The sequence below is a fragment of the Scomber japonicus genome, chromosome 13, assembly GCF_027409825.1.
Source record: "Scomber japonicus isolate fScoJap1 chromosome 13, fScoJap1.pri, whole genome shotgun sequence".
In the NCBI taxonomy this organism is placed as follows: Eukaryota; Metazoa; Chordata; class Actinopteri; order Scombriformes; family Scombridae; genus Scomber; species Scomber japonicus.
In genome coordinates this window covers 10,615,592-10,636,718 of record NC_070590.1, presented here as the reverse complement: position 1 = coordinate 10,636,718, position 21,127 = coordinate 10,615,592, and the positions used below count along the sequence as shown (strand labels likewise).

The window sequence follows — 21,127 nt, the reverse complement described above, 5'->3', positions numbered from 1 at the left end:
TTTATGTAGCTTTGGCCATAGAGATTGACATAGTGGCTATATGCTCAGAGTTACTGAATATATTGATTATTTCTGTAGTATAGTCATAGATACTTCTATTCATTACACAGCTTTAATACTAACAGCTACAACTCACTGAACACATAATCAAACTTAAATTCAGCACCCAAGCAGCTACTTCTATGCTAATTAAGTGATTAATTAGAACCACTTAAGAACAAAAAAAAACAGTCTTGCAACCTTAACTCCAGGGAAACTTGTAAAAAACAGCCTTACCTGCTGAGTAAATCATCTACAGTACGATAAAGAACAACCTGCAGTGTGATCGTTCATGATCAAAGAAAAAAAAAAAGCACTTACCGTGTAAATAATGTCATTACGTTTGGAATGGCAACTCAGCAGGCTTTTTCACAACACTAATTACTAAAGTACCAGCATCAGCAATGTCAACAATAACAATAATACTTGTAATTATTATGATAATTAGTATTTACTTGGTACTTCAGTCAAAGAGGACAAAGGGGCTGTTGCTGGAGCCCATATAGTTAGTCAACTCTGCATGCCACTGTACATTCTTCCTCAGACAGACAGGTTTCTCTCTCTCTCTCTCTCTCTCTCTCTCTCTCTCTCTCTCTCTCTCTCTCTCTGTGTGTGTGTGAGTAAGTGAGAATGTAAAAGTGAAAGAGAGTGGGATCTAGTGGGAGAGGGAGGTAGAGATATAGGGCTGAGGTGTATAGTGCTGATGTGCAGTTTGAGAAGCCAGTTCTAGACGATGGGCCTGCAGACAGGCAGGCAGGGTTTGAATGCTACTGTACTATTTCTCCTTCACTGCTTTGCCAATAACTTCAGTGTTGCAATGGCTTTCTCATTTAGTCTGTGCCAAGCTGCACTGACTCTGATAAGGCTTTCTGAGCACACACTGATCCACTCTGCTGAATGTATGGTGAGGCAAACTGACAGCTTGCCTGTACTCAAGAAATCTAAAGGCATCATTTTAAATCAGTGGGAGTTATGTATTAGCTGAGAAATGTTGGAGTCTCTTTAAACTATGAATCATCACTTTTTAGCTCTTTTGATAGGGGATTATTGCTCACACTATCAATAACAAGAACAGTCCCATATGGGATGGGATTTGCATTTTGAAAGCAAGAATGTTGTTTAAACCATCACGCTAAACATTATATTAAATTCCTTGTCAGCCATGACAGCTCACAGCTGATAGCATCAGCTGACTCCTCCCAACCCCAATCACATTCAGTCAGCGCAGTCTTTATAACTTGACAGTTTATAATCTTTTGCTGATCATTCCTGCTGCTTCTGTTGACCCAGGTCACTGCAAATTCCCTCCGCCTCCACCGTTTTTATTACACTTCCCACCAAATATCTCACATGCTGTTTGGATTCATTTAGGGGAGCAGAGGAGAAGAGGGAAAAAAGATTAAAGATTGTAGTCCTCTATGCGGAGCGCCCCTGTAACCTATTGGTACTATGGTTACTGTGCATGGTACAAAACCACAATGCCGCTTGTTCAGTTCCAGCCAGAGACCATTGTTTCAACTTGAAATGATGAACATTTTTTTCAATTAATTTTCTGTCAATCAGCTGATCAGTTAATTGTTTCAGCAGTAACTGATTTAATATTTTTTTTTTAAATACTGGAAGGTCATGTGTATGTAAGATATGCTCTGTATTTTTAGCTGCCTTTTCAAACTTGTCATACAGAAGACTAATGAATGATATTTAATGACAAACTTCACAAAACAATGAGCAGAAAATATAGCATGAGGAATATTAAGAAAGTTAGTTAAAAGTCTTTTTTAGTAACAGCAGTCATGGAGGAAAAGCTGGATAGGCTATGAAACTCACAGTAAGCCGAATTAAACAGCTGCCAACTGCGATTATGCAATATGAGACTCCTGTGACTTGTGTCACCCTTCTCAGATTGGTTCGGCTCTTGTAGACCTTGCTGCCCTCAGGAGCAAAGAGTGTCCATCATATTCATAATTATCTGGAAGGGAGGTCCATTACCATCTCATATTAGCAGCACACAGACGGCATGGCAGTAAATAATCCCATCATTTCAGCCAGAGGAGGTCAGGAAGACATAAATTTAACAGAGAGCACTTTTACATCCTGGAGGGCATTGTAGGGAGGTTTCTTTAACTGAAGGATTGATGGTTTTGATTCCCCCCCCCCCACCTCTCTGTCTTCTTGCAAGACTAAGGAATTCATTCAATAAGAAGTACAGGCGATTTCTTTTTTTTGTTGCTTTTTTAACTTATACACATCTGAGTTAAAGTGGACGTATGACTACTTGAACACTGGGAATTTCTCCACTGGAATTATGCACAGTTTGTTCTGGTCAGTAACATTTGACAACAGAGCAGCAACTAAATAATATTGATGGCTTACAAGCACCGGGTCATGCCCTTCTGTAAAATAATGCAATGGTCTGTGTTAGTGGGGCCAGGTGCTTAATGTAGCAGGGAAACAATGAAATATGGTCCAGAAAGTCCAGGTGGAGGTACAGATTAATGCATTTAAAGGCTTACTCTAGAAAATTATTGAAGTTCTGTGTTTGAGATTGAGATTTGAGATCAGCATTCATGTTCTTTACGAGTTGTAACTAAAAATGTCCAAAAAGATTTTAAAAAATGTTGCGAACATTTTGAAACTTACTGATTTTCTGTAGTTAAATTGATCCTATCCATCCATCTGCAGCTCTTCATCAAACATCATCATCACTGTGGCTGTTTCTGCTTGTACCCCTCCTCCTTTAAATTATCCACTGAACAGAAGATACTTCCAAATATCTCCATATCTTGTTGTGTTGCCTGTTTACGGCCACTATTGAAGCCCTGCTAATTCTGTGAGGAACATTTTCATTTCCTGTAAATTCTTCACAATAAAAGATACCTGTTATTTAGTCATTTAATAGCTTTTAATACGAAATAGTAAAGCAGGATATGTTGGGTTTGTATCAGCAGTAACTTAACACAGCTCTAATATGGCTACCCCTCGGCAGACTACCAGAAAACTGGAGAGAGACAAGAGCTACAACAGCCTGTTAGAGACAGAGGCTAAACTGAGGGGCTGCATAAAGGGCCAGTATATGAAACATGAGTTTGAGCTGTGAATCATGCAAAAGTGCACTAGTGGAGTCCCAGAATAAACCTTGAAATGAGCATAAAAAGTCCCCTTTAAGTACGACAGGGACTTTCTTCTTTGGTTCCTCTCTCTGTTTGTTTTCCTCTGCCTGACACAAATAAAGTGAGCTTGGAGAATGCTCTGAGCGGTGGAGAGAAGCTCCGTCTTCGGGACATTGGGCGTCCATGATGCGAGCAGCTTCGGATCACTCACTTAAGCAGCTAACATTTCAAACGGGCAATAAAGAGAGTCCTGGTCCCTCTAGAACAATAAAACAGTGTTAGAGTCAAGGGTGGATGCACTGTAATACAGACATATATTTCTCTGCCACTGCTGCAGCTGCTGTGCTCAGCAGAATGAGAAAGACTAAATCAAAGGACATTCACTCCAACAAAGTAAGAGAAAGTGATTCACTGTAACATCCAGGTGTAACATTCACTTTCTTACCATGGTCAAATGATAGAGGGTGTACCTGGAGAAGGAAAGAGGTCATAAGGGCATTGAAGCAATTTATGACCTCAATCAACCTCTGTCAATGGCGGAACTTGTGTCCTCTTTCATAAGTCTCTGAAGCGCCTTTAAAATATATATTCATTTACATGTAAAACAGAATTTCATTTTAAAAATCTTTTCACAATTTTTTTTTTTTTTTTTTTGGCAGGGAGCAAAGTAAGTCTTAGCAAAGAGGAGATTTTTCTCTCCATATGTGACAAGATGTAAATCAGTGTGGGGGGTGTTTTATTTCTGTCCTTCCAGAGCAGAGGCTGAGATGACAGCTAGGTGATGATCCCTCATGTCTGATCTATCTCACGCCTCATTCCCCTCACAGGAATAACACTGAACAGGGATTTAGCCAAGACCTTGACTTGACTGCCAGCTAGCAGAGAACAGTGTACATTGTCTTTGTAGTGTGGGTGTGTGAGTCTTTCGGCTATAATAAGTAGAACGATCACCAGTGTTGAGAGGTGTGTGTGTGTGTGTGTGTGTGTGTGTGTGTGTGCTCCTTTGGCTTTTGTCTTTGAATGTGTGTTAATTTGTGACTGTGAGTACACATGCTTCATCTTTTATGAATGTGCATGGTGTGCTTCTACCTAACAGCATGCAATCTTGGAGGAGTAACTGAGATTTATATCTTGGTGTCCAACATATTTGATAGATGTGCTTGATTAACAAACCTGAGTATTTATATGCCCTCCTAACTTAAGTTTAAGGAGTTGCAGTCCCATAATGTCATGCATGCTGTCACTTGCTCCTGTACACGATTCATAAGAGCAAAGTTGGCAAAAAGTCTTATTCAAGCATCCTTAGAATGAGCTTTTGATCATTTATTAAAGCAATTAACCCGAACACACATGCAGACCCACATAGAAAATTACTGAATGTTTTTGTTGTCCAGGTATTATTGTGTGTAATTGTCAGAAAACTATTTTTAAAAAGCTATATTAGAACAACCAGTGCATTAGTTTATATGTTTTGTCATCATTGTGAACTTCTTGTTTAATTTGAATTAATAACAAAAACTCCATCCTAGTTGGAAATACTCATTATAACATCAAATGTGTATTCATCCACAGCAGAAAGTAGTACCTAAATCAAAGTTTACTTCTACTCTAGTTTGTTTGCTACTAGTTACAGTGTCCAGCTGTTATAGAAATTAAACATATTTGTGACCAGATTTTAAAGATTTGTATAATGTAGTAGGAATCAATAGCTCAGGGCTGAGTGATGCAGCCGGTAGGGAAGGTGGAAAAGGTACAAACTAAAGCATTATTGGTTTTGGTCTATTAATGGGATTTCTTGACAGTAAGACAACATTGGACGAAGGCCAGATTTTTCTTCACTTGCTCGCTATCCCAGTGTCTGGTCAAGCATTTGAGATAAATGGAGAGCATGTCGTCTTAGAGGTTGTTCAGGACTTAATCATGAGTCACCTCGAGCTTTTCTTTGTAATGAGGAGACATTTTGCACACCAGGAAACCCTTTGTTTGTCAGTATGTGTATGCACATATGCATAAGCTTGAAAATATGTGCATCTTTAAAATGCACTTAAACATAGAGTACCACAGCGGGGGACATTGCTGTTCTGCTGTAGCCTAGTTGAACCCTTGCTGACTTTGCTGCAGTGACAGTTCTGCTAACAACTGTAGATATGCTTTGGCAGCACTTCCTACTGCTACGATGTGTGGAACTAAATGGAGATGTTGGGACTAAACATTTTCTTATAGGCTCATCTTGTCCCCTCATTTTGTGTTCATTAGCTTTGATAGTTGTTGGGTCTCCTGCTCAGCAGTCATCGGGCAGGGACGTCACCTAATGATTTATTCATGTGGGAGGGTGTTTTATATTTTGTTCTCTCATCACCATGTTTCTGATTTGCACGTAGGCCTCCCTCCCACCCGTCAGCATGTCTCATGCTGTCATGAGGCTCAGGTTATAGAAAAAAGAAAAACCTCATCTTTTCCTTCTCTGTCTGGTGCTTATTTACTTGCTTGCCTGTTCTACATTAGTATCAAGCCCCTCACAGCATGTGACAGACGTGTTTTGCATAATTATTGATTTCAAGTATGAAGAATAAATGCAGAGTGCTGCCCATGATTAATTTGTGGTCTCTCATTTCCTCTGCACATCCTCATCAGGCAGAGCGTAGCAGAGAATCAAGGGCTAGGCGCCGAATCTGGTTTGAGCATGAGCTCTAATCCCATAGCAAAGGAGGACAAGAAGCTTGAGAGGGTCTAAATCAGGATGTTTACCTTTTGTTTTCATGTGGATTCAAGGATTACTTGTAATTAATTGGACCCCCTGCACCGAAAAGCTGTCAGACAAATTATGCAAACAAAAAACTTACATTTTTTAAATGAGTAAACACTCAAGGACACATAAATCATACACACACACATACAAACACTATCTATCCCTATTGCCTTTTTTTCCCTCCTCCCTCTGTTAAACACACAAACAAATCAAATCCAATTTACAGCTACAATCCAAAGGCTTCAGCTTGTATAATTGAGGTTAATCAAATGTCTTTTCTTCTATTCTCTGTGTTTGCTCTTGTAGGCAATGCATGCACCATGTCAGAATACAACAGGCTGAAGAGCATGCTGCTGGATATGCAACCTAAAGTGCTGAACACTGGAGAGAAGAGCCAGCAGAGAGACATGGAGGAGAAGAGAGCACTGGTGGACACTATGTTCAAATACCTGGACGTAGACCAAAATGGTCGGCTGGTCAGTGATGAACTTGAAAAGGTGAGTATCGTGATGGGTGAGGTGAGATTGCCTGAATAATAAGATCACTTTATGGATGAAAAGGTGACTGGTTAGGACTTTAAGAAACCAAGGGAGGGCTATGATCAGAAAATAGAGTTTTACAGAGTGTAGAATCGTGAAATGCTGTACTGTATACCATCTATGTTTGAACCATTTTCCTAAACTTGAGGGTTTGATTGTGTGAGGGTTGTGAAGATACCCTATACGGATCCAACAATAACAGATTTAAACCTTCATCCAAGAAAGCTAGAGCAGTTTATGAGGACGAATGTAAGTTGAAAAAGTACATAGTGTATTGCTGCCACAACTTAACTTTATTTATTGTGCTTTACACACAACCCCATCGATCCAAAGTGCTTTACAGCACACACAGGAAAACAAAAACAACAGAAGGAAACAAACACAAAAGAGGAGAAATCGAATCAGAGTGATGATTAATAATACGAGTAAAGTCACATGATCATTCAGAGCACAAAGTGACAACACAAAACGTTTTTAGAGAAATATCTGAGCTGGGCTGGTTAGGTTAGGAACAGTTAGAAGCTAATAAGTAAAAGTGTGTTTTAATGTGACTCTCTAAGATCTCAGTAGTGTGGAAGAATCAGATGGTGATAGGAGGAGAAATTTTTGTTTTGTTTTGCAGCAGTGATAGAGAAGGCCATGTCCTCTTAACACTTGCCTTGTCCTGGAAGAGGGGGCAACACTATTTAACACCTTGTAAACAAACATCAGGATTTTAAAATCAATTGTGTAGCTAACAGGCAACCAGTATATAAGTAGCTCTGTTTCTCAGAAAAATGTGAAAATGAAAATTGAAGCCATGTCCTAACAAATTACAAGTTTTTTAGATGCTCAATAAAAGACACATTCTACATTCTACATCTTTTTTTTTCTTCTTTGTTTGTGTTGTCCAATACTGAATGTTGATCATGTGGTCAAACTATGTTGCCATTTGCCGCAACATGTTATCATCTTGTTAGACAATGGAAAATAACATACTGTGGTTATCTGGCCAGGGTGTGATGGGAAACAGTGGGGAGACTGTGGAACGAATTGGCACTGACATTTGCAGGGTGAGGAAATTAAATTACTGTGGGCATCATCTGGTATCAGGAAATGGCATCAGAGATGGGTGTTAATTAAGACTCATCCCAACCAATGCTGGGGTCTCTGTGACTTCAGCCAGACTGTAGTACCCACATTAACTTTTCAGATGCATTATGGTTCTGATGCCTAACAGTTTAAACGGTGTAAATGGAAAGAGCAGTTCTGTGATGGCAAAGCAAAAATAAGCTTATTAGAAGTTCAAAATGAATAAGTCTGATTATAGTCTAAAAAATGCCACAGTATTTAATCTTCGGTCATTACACCGGCCGTAAATGACAACATACATTTTCTCTTTTTAAATGTAAAAAGACTGAATGTTTTTTGGCCTAGTTTTAGAGGTAGACAAAGATAATAAAATCCTTTTTATGGCAAAGCTGCACTGAATATCAAACAAAAGATTGAGATCAATCACAGCTGGCAATTACTTATATTAACGTGTTGCCAGGAAATATTATGATAAGACAGTCTGTCCTGTAGGAATTCATAAAGTCAGCTTCACCGAGATAATGCTTTTAAGGATCAAAGGAAATTCAAATACGAAATTCAGTCATCCACCCAGTCTGTCTCCGGTTTGGGATATGTCTGTTGTCACAGATGGTTTTGGAGGGTAATGTCCTGTACTTTGGGTTTGAAATATTTTATTCAAATGCCCAAGGTCAGATCAGTCTGTGTCAGTGAACACATGGCTGCAGTCTGCTGTAGGCAGCAGCAACAAAAAAAAAAGTTTGTCACATCCCTTAATCTGCCGTGTCACATGTACAGCTCCGTACAGAATCAATTGGGTAAGATGAACGAGGACGGGCAATATTTATAGCGTTGAAATCATAGTTGATAGAATTAAACATGAAACATACCTTGTACTGCACTTTATTAGGTTTTTTTTTTAGCTTTTTGGCCTTAAAACAAACTTCAAACTAAAAATACACTTAGAAAGTAATCAAGTAGTTTATTGTTTATTTGGATTCCCATTAGTTTTATCCAGGTAACAACTAGTTTTCTTTGGCTCCAATAAAAATCAATCAATCAATCAATCAATCAATCAATCTTTATATAGCACCAAATCATAACAAAAGTCATCTCAAGGCACTTTACACATGGAGCAGGTCCAAACCATACTCTTCAAGTTTAATTTTAAAGAGACCCAACATTCCAACATGAGCAACAGTGGCAAGAAAAAACTCCCTTTTAACAGGAAGAAACCTAGAACCAGGCTCAAAGTGGGCGACCTTCTGCCTCGACCAGTTGGGGTAGAGAGGAGAGAGAGGAAGGATAGGAGAGACAAGCACATTGTAAATCAACATTGAAGCTAGAAGGTCCGGGACTGGAGTCTGTCATCCCGACGTCTACAGGCCCAGATTACCTGTGAGACCAGAAAGCACAGACAGAAGGAAGAAGTTTACGTTATTGAATGCATTATTAAAAAATCCACAGTTTTACTTAATAAATTAATCAACTTAGTTTTATTTCATCGCTAAACCAACAAAGAGAGCGTCATGTCTCTGTTTAGTTCTCATTATTTTTTTGTGATTGTTATACAGTGCTGTCTCTTCAGCATGCATGGACTAGTTTGATCTATCTGTGCATTTTGTTACACCTGCCTGGCTCATATTTTGTGAGTGAAATCTAATATTGACCTGCTGTCTGCCAGTGAGACTCCTCATCGACTCAGCCAATGACTCATGAAGTGTTATCTTCCTGAGATTTTACCTTTGTTCTGGGAGTAGGAAAAAACATAACAGAAAAAGATGGTTTAAAGGCAAATAACTACAGTATTTAGAGCCTACATGCTGAGTCACTGAAAGGATTAATGATTTAACCCGAAGCTAAGTATGGTATGTCTGAAATTAAACATATTTTCCGCATGTCAAGCCCAGTACATCTTTATTTTTGCTCATCAACATATTCTGCTTAAATATATCAAGCTTCAACTAACTGGAATGAACTGCTTTACTAGAGCAGATGAGTTCTTAAACTAAAACATGTAAAAAAAATATGAGGTCAATATAATTATTGACAAATTGAAGTGGCCAGCTCTCTCACCCTGCTGTTAGGCTTTGAGGCAGAGAAACTAGTTTTGAACACCTCACCACTGTTATAGTCTTTTTACTCTGTCTTCCAGTATGTTTTAGAATTGATTCCAGGGTTCTTTTAATTACTGATTAAATGGCACTAAATGATTTGACTCCTCATTATATCTAAGATCTTTTATCCCCATATGACTCTGCTCGCACTTTGAGATCCTCATGCTGGGGCTGTCTATCTGTTCCAGACTCTCAGCTGCAGACTAAGGGGGACAGAGCTTTTAAAATAAAAGCCCCGAGGCTCTGGAACTGCCTGCCCGAGGAAATAAGGCTATCTGACTCACTGTCTCATTTTAAATCTATGCTCAACATGTAACTTTACCACACCACCGTCCTGATTTTACTTGATTCTAGTTTTATTCTCTTCTGTGGGTTTTTACTATTTTTAATTATTGTCAGGGTGGCTTTATTTACTTTCTTTATATATAGTTCATTCATGACTTTTATTCTTTTATTATTGTATGAAGTCAACGTCTAGAGATGACTTCCATGAAGAAAAACATTGGTCACAAAATCGCACAAAGCTTCAAAATGATAAACTTTGCCCCCAAAAAAAAAACCTGAACAGAAGCTTGATTAATATTTGTGGCACTTTTTTTGGTCTGTCTGGATCAGATGGCCAGGCAGGGACTACCACAGTGACTACATAATGCCAATGAGAGTAGGCTGAAATGGGGCTTCATGAGTGCAAAGGGTGTAAGGGAGATAGCATTTATAAATGGCACTATGAATGCAAGTTTGGATACCCAAACACTGAATGAAAAGATGACTCCCATTCTCAAAAAAAGTTTTTAAAGAAGGAAAACCATGTCCTGTCCAAGTATGTCCACTGACTTTGAATCCAACTGAGCACTTTTAGAGTATTTTAAAGAGGAAGGTAGAGCAACAAAACCTATCAAGGGAAGAGAAGAATAGCAGAACAAATTTATTTCATTATAGTTGAATTAATCAAACATTCTTTTTTCAAAGTGAATTGAATGAAAAAAAATATATATTAAATGGACAGGGTTTGTAATTCAGTTTTGTTATATACTTTATATACAAACACTATCAATTTCGTTGTTGTGCTGTTGCTTTGGCCATTTCTTCTGCAAATGTAATGAGTTTGATTAGCAATTACCTGATTTGAACACAGAATCCAGCTTTTCAGGAAGAACAAATCTTTTTTTTACAAAGAAAGACCTGGCACTATTATTGGTTAGTGCCTTGCTTTCATATAGCTTAAACAGAATATTGCGCAACTGGAGTTACTAAGCAGAAGCAAAGCCTACTCTTCATCTCCCCCAAACTGCTTAATGTCACCGACTCAAAGATGGTTCTCCTGAGAAAGAAACATTAAAGTGGAAGAGATGGCTCCTAAATGACAAACAATGCAGGAGAGAGTTGTGCATCTCCCCTCGGGGAACATCTTTGAATTAACTCAGGTGCAGTATGCGCCCATTTAAGCAGTAAGCGAAGAAATGTTATTAAAATGGAAAGACATCAGAGAGAGCACTTATATGACAGATTACATTTTTAATCCACCGCTTTTTAAATAGAATAAAATTACTCAAAGAATGAGTCCGTTTCTGTGATTGAGGTGTTTTTGTGCATGATTGCATTTTCCCTCTGAAGGAAATGTTATTGTAATTATTGGTGAAATGAAAATATCTCCGTAGACCATACTCATACTTTTTACTATATAATCAGGCTGGAGATCCATCTCAAATCACTGTTGCTTCAGCTGGGAACCAAAACTGATCACTTCTAGTTGGATTGACAAAATTGTGAAGCTTTAATGAGCAGGCTAGGGGTTTAATTACTGTAATTTTGTATCTTTTTATAAAAGAGCTGGAAAAACCCAAATTAAATCATATGCAATAACTGAGATCTGTAAGTTTGTAGGCAAATGTATAGTTTTAATTATATGGTAGATTCTGTGATTCTTCCACTCAGCACTTTAAGAGACATCTGAGCACAGCTATTCATAAAAAAAGGACCAGGCTACCCTTTTAGAAGAATATTGAAATGTGTGTGGTATCTCCATTTAAAATGTCAGATTTACATTTATACTGAATGTGCATAATGTGGTTTTATCTTACAGCAGATAGCTTGAAATAAAATAAAATAAAGATCAAGGCATAAAAGAAACGATAAGTAAAGGCTATGATAAGGAGTAGGAATTTTGTATCGGTGTATAATTGCCTTTATCACCTGTCTTTCATGTATGTTCTTGTAGATTTTTTGAATAAGATTATGTTTTGTTGTGCACTGTGATTTAAGCTATTATATGTATTTGTTGTAAATGTTAGATCTCTATGAAAGAGCACCTGGAGGACAGCTTAATGGAGTGCACCATGCAGGACCTGCTGCGTTACGATGACTACAACAACGACGGACACCTCAGCCTGCACGAGTTCTACACAGCTTTCCGTGAGTCTTTCTTTTTGTCCATACTGCCCTTCTACCTGTCTCACTTTTCTTTTTTTCCTCTAAATCTGAATTTTAATCAACTTCCTTGTATACTGTGTCATATACCATGTCAGAAAACAAAGTGTTATCATGTGAAATAGTCAACCATACTTTACTTTAAAATTTTAACACTGCATTTCATCTATAAACTTCTTCACAGTTACTACTTGAACCCTGCCTGATTAAAACCTTAAATTTAACATTTAAGGTTTTAATTATTTAAGGTTTTAACTATGTGTCCAATTTGCTTTTGGTAATTTTGTTTACTTTAGCTGAAAACTGTGCATTACATATCACTCATGCTTCTAAATCTAAAAACACACAATTTACCTTCCCCACTGTTAAGTATCGGGTGCCTTGTCATCTAGTATCCTCTCCACAGCAGCCATCAGGATAAAGGTGTTTTGGCCACAGCTAAATTGATAATTGCACACTAGCCCATGTGCCCAGATCCAGCCGTGATTATAGCATCTGGTACAGACATAATAGCCTTTGGGGTTTAGGCTGAGCGGCAGCTGAGAGCACAGGCAGGCTTCATCTTATTAAGACCAATAATCACAATTCCACCGCTAATGTTGCTGTTGCATCAGCGTCAGAACTGTTGGCCGCCATGGCAACCCGCCGAAATTCCTTTTTTCAAACTCACGTCTTTTTTGTCTTCCATTCATCACTTAAAACTGCAGTGAAACAACCTAGTGGTGAATCCAAGATGGCAATAAAATAAGATAAAAGTTGATGAATACAGCAGTTAGCAGTGGCAGGTGGCCATTTCTAATCTTCTACTAGCTTGTGCTGGTCCATTAATCCTTACCACTAATTTTACATCCTAATGACTGGTTTTAGTGGGAACCATCCTGCCATTATTCGGTTACACTCTCCTAACCTTCCAGATGGGTGGTGAGCAAGCATTGCGTAGTATTTATCTACCTACAGGCCCGTCTGTAGGGTTTTAAGTTGGGTTTGTCAATGCATTTTATGTTTGACAAGTAGTTGAAGGAGTGGGTTGGGACCAATAAAACAAGCTATTGATCAGATGATACTCAAGGTTAACTGTTGGGCTGCAAAAAGCCAACATCAATGGGGGAGTAATTATTTTTGAGTGGCGCATCTGGTGTTCTGGATAATGTTTATTGTGTTAGATTGTGTACGCTTACATGTAAGTGTATGTGTCAATGTGTGTATAAAGCAAGTTAGTTTGTGTGTGTGTGTTTGTGTGTGTGTGTGTGTGTTTTCCTCGGATGCAGGGAGTGCTCTCCCCAGTGAGGTCTAGGAAGCAGAGCAGCCAGGAAACACAGGTGTGTTTAGCAGGCTGGAAATTTACAATATGGTCAGAGGCTTGGAAACTTGAATACAAATAATAGAACTAAATGATGTAATATGTATTTTACCCTGGTTGATATTCTACTGTCAAGCCATTTGTCTGATCTCAGGCGAACATTGAAATACAAGCTTTAGTCATGTTTCGGAGACCCTATGACTCAATGCACTGATGTAGAAAATGTACTCAGCAATCCTAGCTCAGTTTTCGTGGTTCTCCTCTGTTGATTCTTTCTTTCTGTTCTGCAGCTTTGATGTAAGAATCTAAACCCTTTGGCCGTTTCCCAAGAAGACAACTCGAGCTTCATTGTTGCTCCCATAGCCACTGAACTTCCGCTGTTAAGAAACGCTGGTTGTTGTTTTTTTGCACCTTTTGTTATCTTTACCTTATTTAACGTGGAAACCTTGACAAGCACACCACTCTGCAGAACTCTCTTCTGTTACCACCCAAATATGTTTTTTATTTTTATCACAAATTCAATAGAAGGGAATATGCTTGGAGAATACTCTGGAGATGATTGCATTCCTATTGATTTTTTTTGTCCCCTATTTTACCTTTAACAAGCCCAGGATTTAGCATTTATGTACTTTTTTTTATTTTTCATGACTGCTTCCTTGGCACCTCCGTTAAGCAGACACCTGTTTTTTTCTTCAAGAGTATGGATTTATAATTACAGTCTAACTGAATGTTACTGATGTAGTCTCCAAGATTGATGGTACTTATGAGGAGATGAGAATCACATTTTCATTTACATCTAATCTGAGTAATCTTTACATCCTAAAGCATAATTTTTTTAAGTAACCAGCATCTGGAAACAGATGCAGCAAATATGTCTCTAGATTAAACATATATAATTGAAAAGACTGCTTTCGATGCTGTCACATGATAGTTATTCAGACTAGGTTATGAGGCTACTTGCTAATTTTTAACAATGTAGTTGCATCATAAGTGTTCAAAAGGCTCACCATATGGTTTAGTAAGGTGCATGGTGTTTATCAGAGATCTGACTGAGCACAGTAGAATTCACAGCATGTAGTCACAATATTTCAATTCTGCCCCGAGCTGCCACCAATGTTTATTTTCATCATTGATTCATCTACTAGATATTTTTTAAATTAACCTTTTCTTAGACATTGATGCCAAAAATGTATTGGTGCAAAAAAAAAAAAAAGCCAGTCATCACACCAAAGATTAGGTTTAGTGGTAGAAAGCCAAAAAAAAGGAGAAGACCTTGAGAATGAGTGAATAATGAACCTGCTCTTTGCCATAGAGTATTACAGGACAGAGATAACAATATAATGACTTTAAATCATCAGCTCTGTTGTTTCCTAATGGTGTGTGGTTTCACTGGGTTTTGTTTCCTAATATTCATTACAATGTCAACATGGCGTAAGAGCGGATGGCTTGTACAAGTGCCCTTTGTATCTGAATTAGAAACACTGTAATTACAGGATAACAAATGTGCAGGGATTTGCCTCGTGGACATTGGCACTGGTGCCGGAGCCAAGATGATTCGCTTTAACTTAACAACAGTGCATTAGCAATAAAGCAGATAGGTGAGCTTGTTGAGAGATATCTGTAGCCTTCAGATGTAATACATACAGTCACACAAGGTCAGACCCCCTTTGTGGATACGTATGTAATAATATATAGCCACCCTGCAGGGATCCATGGACTGCGTTGTGTTATGTACGGTGAGTAACCTATTTTAAATGGGCGATATCTGCGCTAGAATTCATAATATTAGCTTCACAGCTGTTTCTGGTGTTCAGTACAAGTACAGTACATCCAATCATTGGACCAACCTTATAACGGTACAGGATGCATGTAGTGTTGAAAAGTGAAACTGAATTAGAAAAGAGAAAGACACTGAACACGAGCAGTACAATATAATCAACTTTAGGTAGTATTGTATTGTGATGGTATGTATTTATAAAAAAAATTATAAAATTTTATAAAATTCAGCTGCTCAAATGAAATGATTCCAAGGTGTATAATCAGTCACTTAAATAACATTTAACGTATTTGTGGAGATATCTGGTTAAATGTTAATTTTAATCAAGGAATAAATAAATTAATACTTTTATTTAAGTGTCGTACACCAAAGGGTGCCTAATCTGCCCTTTACAGCCACTTACTCAACAGTGAGCTTATGATATTATATATATTATATATATCAGTATAATACAGGGCCTTTCAGATTGTGTGTCCCATTCAGAGTATTTTTCTAGATGAATGGAGGGGATTTGTATAACTAGTCAAAGCTGGACACTCAAAGCAGGAATCATGATCAACATAAACTCATTACTGTGGCAGCTGAATGAATGCAGGAATGAATGACTGGAGAGAAATAACAAAGAACCAGAGTTCCTGACGAGTTCCTGTCTCCCACAGACACAGTCGGTCTGCTTGCCATTGCTAGCTAGCTTAGAGCTAATGTACGGCAATGTATTTTGGCTGTGTGGGGAGCATAAACACAAATGAGTCCAGCAGTCAAACTTGTGCAGAGTAACACAAGACAAAAATGTGCTCCTCATTCTGTCTGAACACAGCTTCAGTGTGTGATTATGGTCAAAAACTTTAAAAGCTATCTTAAAAGCAGAAACTTTGTGATTGTTGGACACCCTTCAGATCCTGTAGAGACCAGCATGCAATGATTGCAGAGAGGAGCGAGACAGAAGCTCTAGTTACTGGTCAAAATGACCCATTCAAGCAGCACTCAACCGTTTCCTGAATTTGTTTTGCCTGTGTGTGTATTTTGGTGCCAAGCGATGCACAGGTGGGAGGAGAGGCAGAAACAGGTGGGGGTTTATTCAGATGAAACAGTGCAAAGCAAGTCGTTGGTGTTACTGTTACTGAGAATAAATGTCTCAGAACGTCTGTTTCTGAAGCAATGTCACTCCACTGGCACTTCAGTGACTTTATCAACAAGAGCAAACTAAATTCTTTTAGCTAAGGCACAGAAATAAAGGAATATTACTCAAAATATAAATTAAGTAAATTTAATCAAACACTCCCCAGCTAATAGATACCTTAAAATTGGCATAAAAACTATAAAGTTTATTGTAGTTAAAACCACAGTCTACATTGATCTATATATTAATATGATTGATTCTGACAGTATGTTGTCCTCAGCTGCTTTATACTGCATGAAAAGCTTCTTTTTCAGGTCATTAAATCCCTGCAGCCATCTGAAGGCAGCAGGACACACACTGCACTTAATGTACAGTGTCTTTACACCGCAGACTGGTCAGTTATATCTCAGCATTGTGCCTGATATACCAGAGACATCGGGTCACCCAAGCTCTTTAATCTTGTGCTTCATGAAACTTCTTTCCAACTGTGTTTGCAGTTTTTCAGCATGTCATGTATTATTCTTGAAATGCCTTACAATGCTAATACTGTTCATCACATTTTGTGATATGATGTGACAGTTTACACCATGAGATATAATTCAATTAAGACTGAGAAAACATCAGATCGATGCAATCATATTTACTGCTTCATCAAAGGATTCTACTTTTTGTCAAAAAAATAGCAACACATTATGTATTTTATGTTTACATGGTACACCCCCCCCAACACTGACTTTTGGCTTCTCAAAGCATGATGTCCTGGTGCTGCTTATGCCTAGAGCCCTGCTCCTAAGTCAGCCCACCAACTTGTTTATTTGACTAAATCTTCATGATTGACTCAAGGTCATCAACCCGGCAAATTGGTGGCGCAACAGAGGAGTAAAAGATGAAAACACCAGAGGATGGAGGGCATGAAGAAAGCAGCAAGGCTTTAGCAGAAGGACAGCAAGATTTGGTTATTATTAATGCGTCTTATCCTTGCCATTCACCTGCCATCATGTGCTCACACTGCAACGATCCTTCATAGACTGAACATGAACAATCTAACTGCATTTTCATTTAAATTTTTATTTCAAATGTTTTTGCTAGAAGCTCATGTCAAGGTTGCAGGTTTCTAGATGGTATTAAGTCAATTAATGACATTTAAATTTATTCATTGGACAGATTTATTTCAGCATGTATAGTTGGAGTCCTTATAAGTGTATGTTGTGTTTTGTTGCATTGCAATGAGCCATTGGTCTTGTTTTTTTAATTCATTATTTACTAAAACACACAGCTGGCAAACATCTAATTAGGACCAGGCTAGTTTTCTCATGTGCCAGTTCCCTTCCATCTTTCTCCCACATGCAGTTCTTCCCTTCTAAGGTTATTCTCTTTATTTCTTGTCTACATTCTTCCTCCACTGTGAGTCTATTTGTTTTTCCATGACTCCAGTTAATAGTGGAATTATATGGAGATGCTGGGCTGCACTGCTAGGGCCACTCAGCAGGTCTGACTAATTAATCATGAGAGTGAAGTAGCAGAGACGGAGAGGGAAGACGAGAACGGTTGCAGGAAGGCGAGGAAGTGTATGATGATGAGGAGGAGGATAGAGAATGCAATGAGGAAAGAAGCGAAAGCAGAGTATCATGGGGAGAAGAAGGGATTCTGAGGATGATGTGAGGGTGAGGAGAAAAGAGCCAATGAAGGGGAAATGCCAGCAGGAGAAATAGGAGAAGAAAAGTAAAGAGAGAGTGAAAATGGAGGAAGAAGGAGATTGTAATTGGTCAGCTGGTGAAAGAGAGAATGAACAGCCAGGGTGAGATAAAGGTCATCAGGTTGAAGAGTTTGTTCAGTTTATGTGACTCTTTGACAAAACACCTGAGAATTCATGTTAATATGTGAAATTTTACACCTTGGAAATGCGCTTTCCATGAAGAATCTTTCACTTCCTTTATTTCCAAAAAACATTGGCGCTAAGTTTGTAACTAAAACAAGACACACCTGGGCATGTCTAAATCATTTATCCAAGGCTATCTATGTTTTTTTTCTATTTGATTTGCGAATTTCCAATTGAATAGATGAATCAATTCAACAAAATGCCAAATTTTGTCAAATCATTAGTTGTTTCGCTCTCCAAATAATAATAAATACTAACACAATACTAGCACAACCCATAGGAAGGACTTAACATAAAATTTAAAGGTTTCAACTTACAATGTTAGTAAACTGAGAAAAACTGAGAAAAAAGCAGATTTTTGCATTTATGGAATGAATTTTCCCCCAAAAATGCAAATTAGTTATGTATAAACAACTTTTAAGAAAGGGGGTTGTTATTTCACCATTTTTATGATTTTATAACAGTTCAGGTTATGTAACAAAAATGCAGGTGGTGCAGTATAGGTTTTAATATTTTTCTCGTGCTGTGTCATGCCACATGCTGTACGACCCAATGAGGATCTACCAGAGACTTGATGCTGCTGTGGCACAATAATACTCTTTGTGTTGATGCCCGGCAGCTCCCGTCAGGTTTGATCTTTCATGTTACTCAAGTTTGCCCCTAATCTGCACATATGATCTTGCTGAGATCAGATATCAGTTTTACAAGGAGAGTCTGTTGTTCTCTGGCAGCCAAGTAGGTGAGAGACCTCCAGCTAAGCTCTTGACAACAAAGTGACTTTGAACTGCAGGTCTTGGAGGTTCCTTCTGCACCCACACAATAAGATTCCCTGCACCTTCCTTTCTCCTCTGCTGTCCATTGTTCCTCTATTCATTATATCTCCACCATATCATTTTTTTTCTCCTATTCCCCTTTCCCTCTCATCTGCTTTCAACATTTGTCCTTTGCACTTGGCTCTCTTTCCCCTTTTCCTTTCCTTCCCTCCTCCCTGCCTCCTTGCCCCCTAGCTGGTTTCTGATGCCTCATTACCGCTAAATGGACCTTTGCCGCTAATTGCCGATGTGTATAAGGGGCTTTCTGGCACCTTCCAAGTGTCGTCTATTCCTGGGTAATTACCCGGTGTCAGGTAGCTACGGTAACAGGTAAGGGACTGTTGAGATTTGGTCACACTTATTCCGTGCTGCGATGAGAGATGAGAGATTTGAAACCAATGTACAGTATTTGTACAGTCCGGCATCATAGTTTTATTATATTGTAGTTGTATAATAGTACATTAACATAATTTTGTATCTTAACCTATATATATTTGTTGTAGAAATTAGATGTTTTGATGGCACATAAAGCAGGGAGGAATTATCCAAACTGTAAACCAATGACATGGGAGATGCAAAAGAAAATGTGTTTGCATTACAGTTTTTAAATCTTCAATACTAATAATGATATAACTGTTTAAAATAAAGTGTTATCAAGGAAGTGCAGCCAATGTATCATACAAATTCACATTAATGTATATGCTGATGTATCAGATTATTACTTAAATTTGGACAGGCAAAGTATCTGCTACAGCTTCATCACTCAGCTTTCATGGATATGAACTTAAATATCTAACCAACATATAACCATGTGGCCAGCAGCTACACTACATATGTCTTTTGTTTTGCATAATTACCTCACACATACAGGCAGTCATGTACTCACTTATGTGCACATATAAATGCATCTCACTCACCTGCACATATTCCTCATATACCAATTTACAGCCAGTGGTCATCCGGCAGGCTGTTCTGAATACAATAGTGAGAGATGCCCAGAGAGTTGTCATGGCAACTGTGGCTGTCTCATCTCTGAATTGTTTATTTAGTGCAACACTTTGACGTAGCTAATTCCCTGGAGGCGAGGAGAGGAGAGGAGAGGAGAAGAGAGGAGAGGAACATACAGGCAAAAGATTGAAGGAGAGGACTGATAGAAGAGTGACAGTAAAGAAGAGGTACACTGGACATGATCAACAATTAAGGATGGGGGGTGGAGATATATGCTGCGAGATATAGGACTGTATTATCTACTCTGAGTGCAAACACTGCAATCAGCAGGACAGCTTAAGTATACCATGGGGAAAACATAAGGAGAGACGAACAGAGGAAATGGAAAAATAAAATGAGAAACATAGGACGTTCAGACTGTGCCTGGTGATGGCTTTAATACAAAGAAGCATTTTTTTTTTACTGCGTGCATTGAAATGAAAAGATACAAGTGCTGTCCTTTAAGGATTTCTAGAGCTGGTGGGCCATCAATTTATTTTATGGTATTACAAATACACTTACTGTGCACAGCATCTGAAGTACTACGAGGCACTCTCCAGTGAAACCCTCAACTGAGATATCCATGCTCTGTAAACATCTTCCAAAGTAGAAATACGTAGTATTTGTGCAGCAGTGTGATAGAAACAGTGGGTGTATACCTCTGGGTGAAATCACACAAACTGTGGTGGAAACGTTTACTTTGTGGCAGAGTTGTTACTTTGTTTGTCAGAGGTATTGTTTAACCTGGAAAATAAATGATATCCTTGTGCCTATAATGTTACTTAGACATGATTTACTGTCATTGTCACTTGTTTCCTGTCACCTTCTCTGGTGTTCCAACCCACTCCCCAAAGAGACAATTAATCATGTACAATCTGATTATCCAGGTTATGGCTGATGTTTCTAATACATTGGCCACGTAACCACAATGATGGGGACCTTTTGTTGCATGTTTCATTTCCTGTGGCGCCCCTTACTCTAAGCCTTTTAAATAAAGCCAAAATACCTCATAATGCTTTAAAGGAATAGTTTAACATTTTTAGAAATATACTTATTTGCTTTATTTCTAAGGGTTAAATGAAAAGATCAAAACCACTCTAATAATTGGAGTCAGGAGGCAGTTAGCTTAGTTTAGCATAAAGACTGGAACAGTTAGTCTGGCTTTCTGCAAAGTTAAGAAATATGCCTGTTAGCACCTCTAAGGCTCACCAATACACATTT

General features: G+C 38.3%; 1 protein-coding gene across 1 annotated transcript in view; it reads left to right on the top strand.

The window, feature by feature from the left end:
* The window catches only part of fstl4 (follistatin-like 4), a 197,791-nt gene that overhangs the window by 125,127 nt on the left and 51,537 nt on the right, over positions 1-21,127 (top strand). Inside the window, exons 4-5 of the mRNA XM_053332315.1 lie at positions 6,205-6,395; positions 11,896-12,016. Of these exons, the coding sequence (XP_053188290.1) occupies positions 6,205-6,395; positions 11,896-12,016 (312 nt within the window). The remainder of the gene's footprint in view (positions 1-6,204; positions 6,396-11,895; positions 12,017-21,127) is intronic.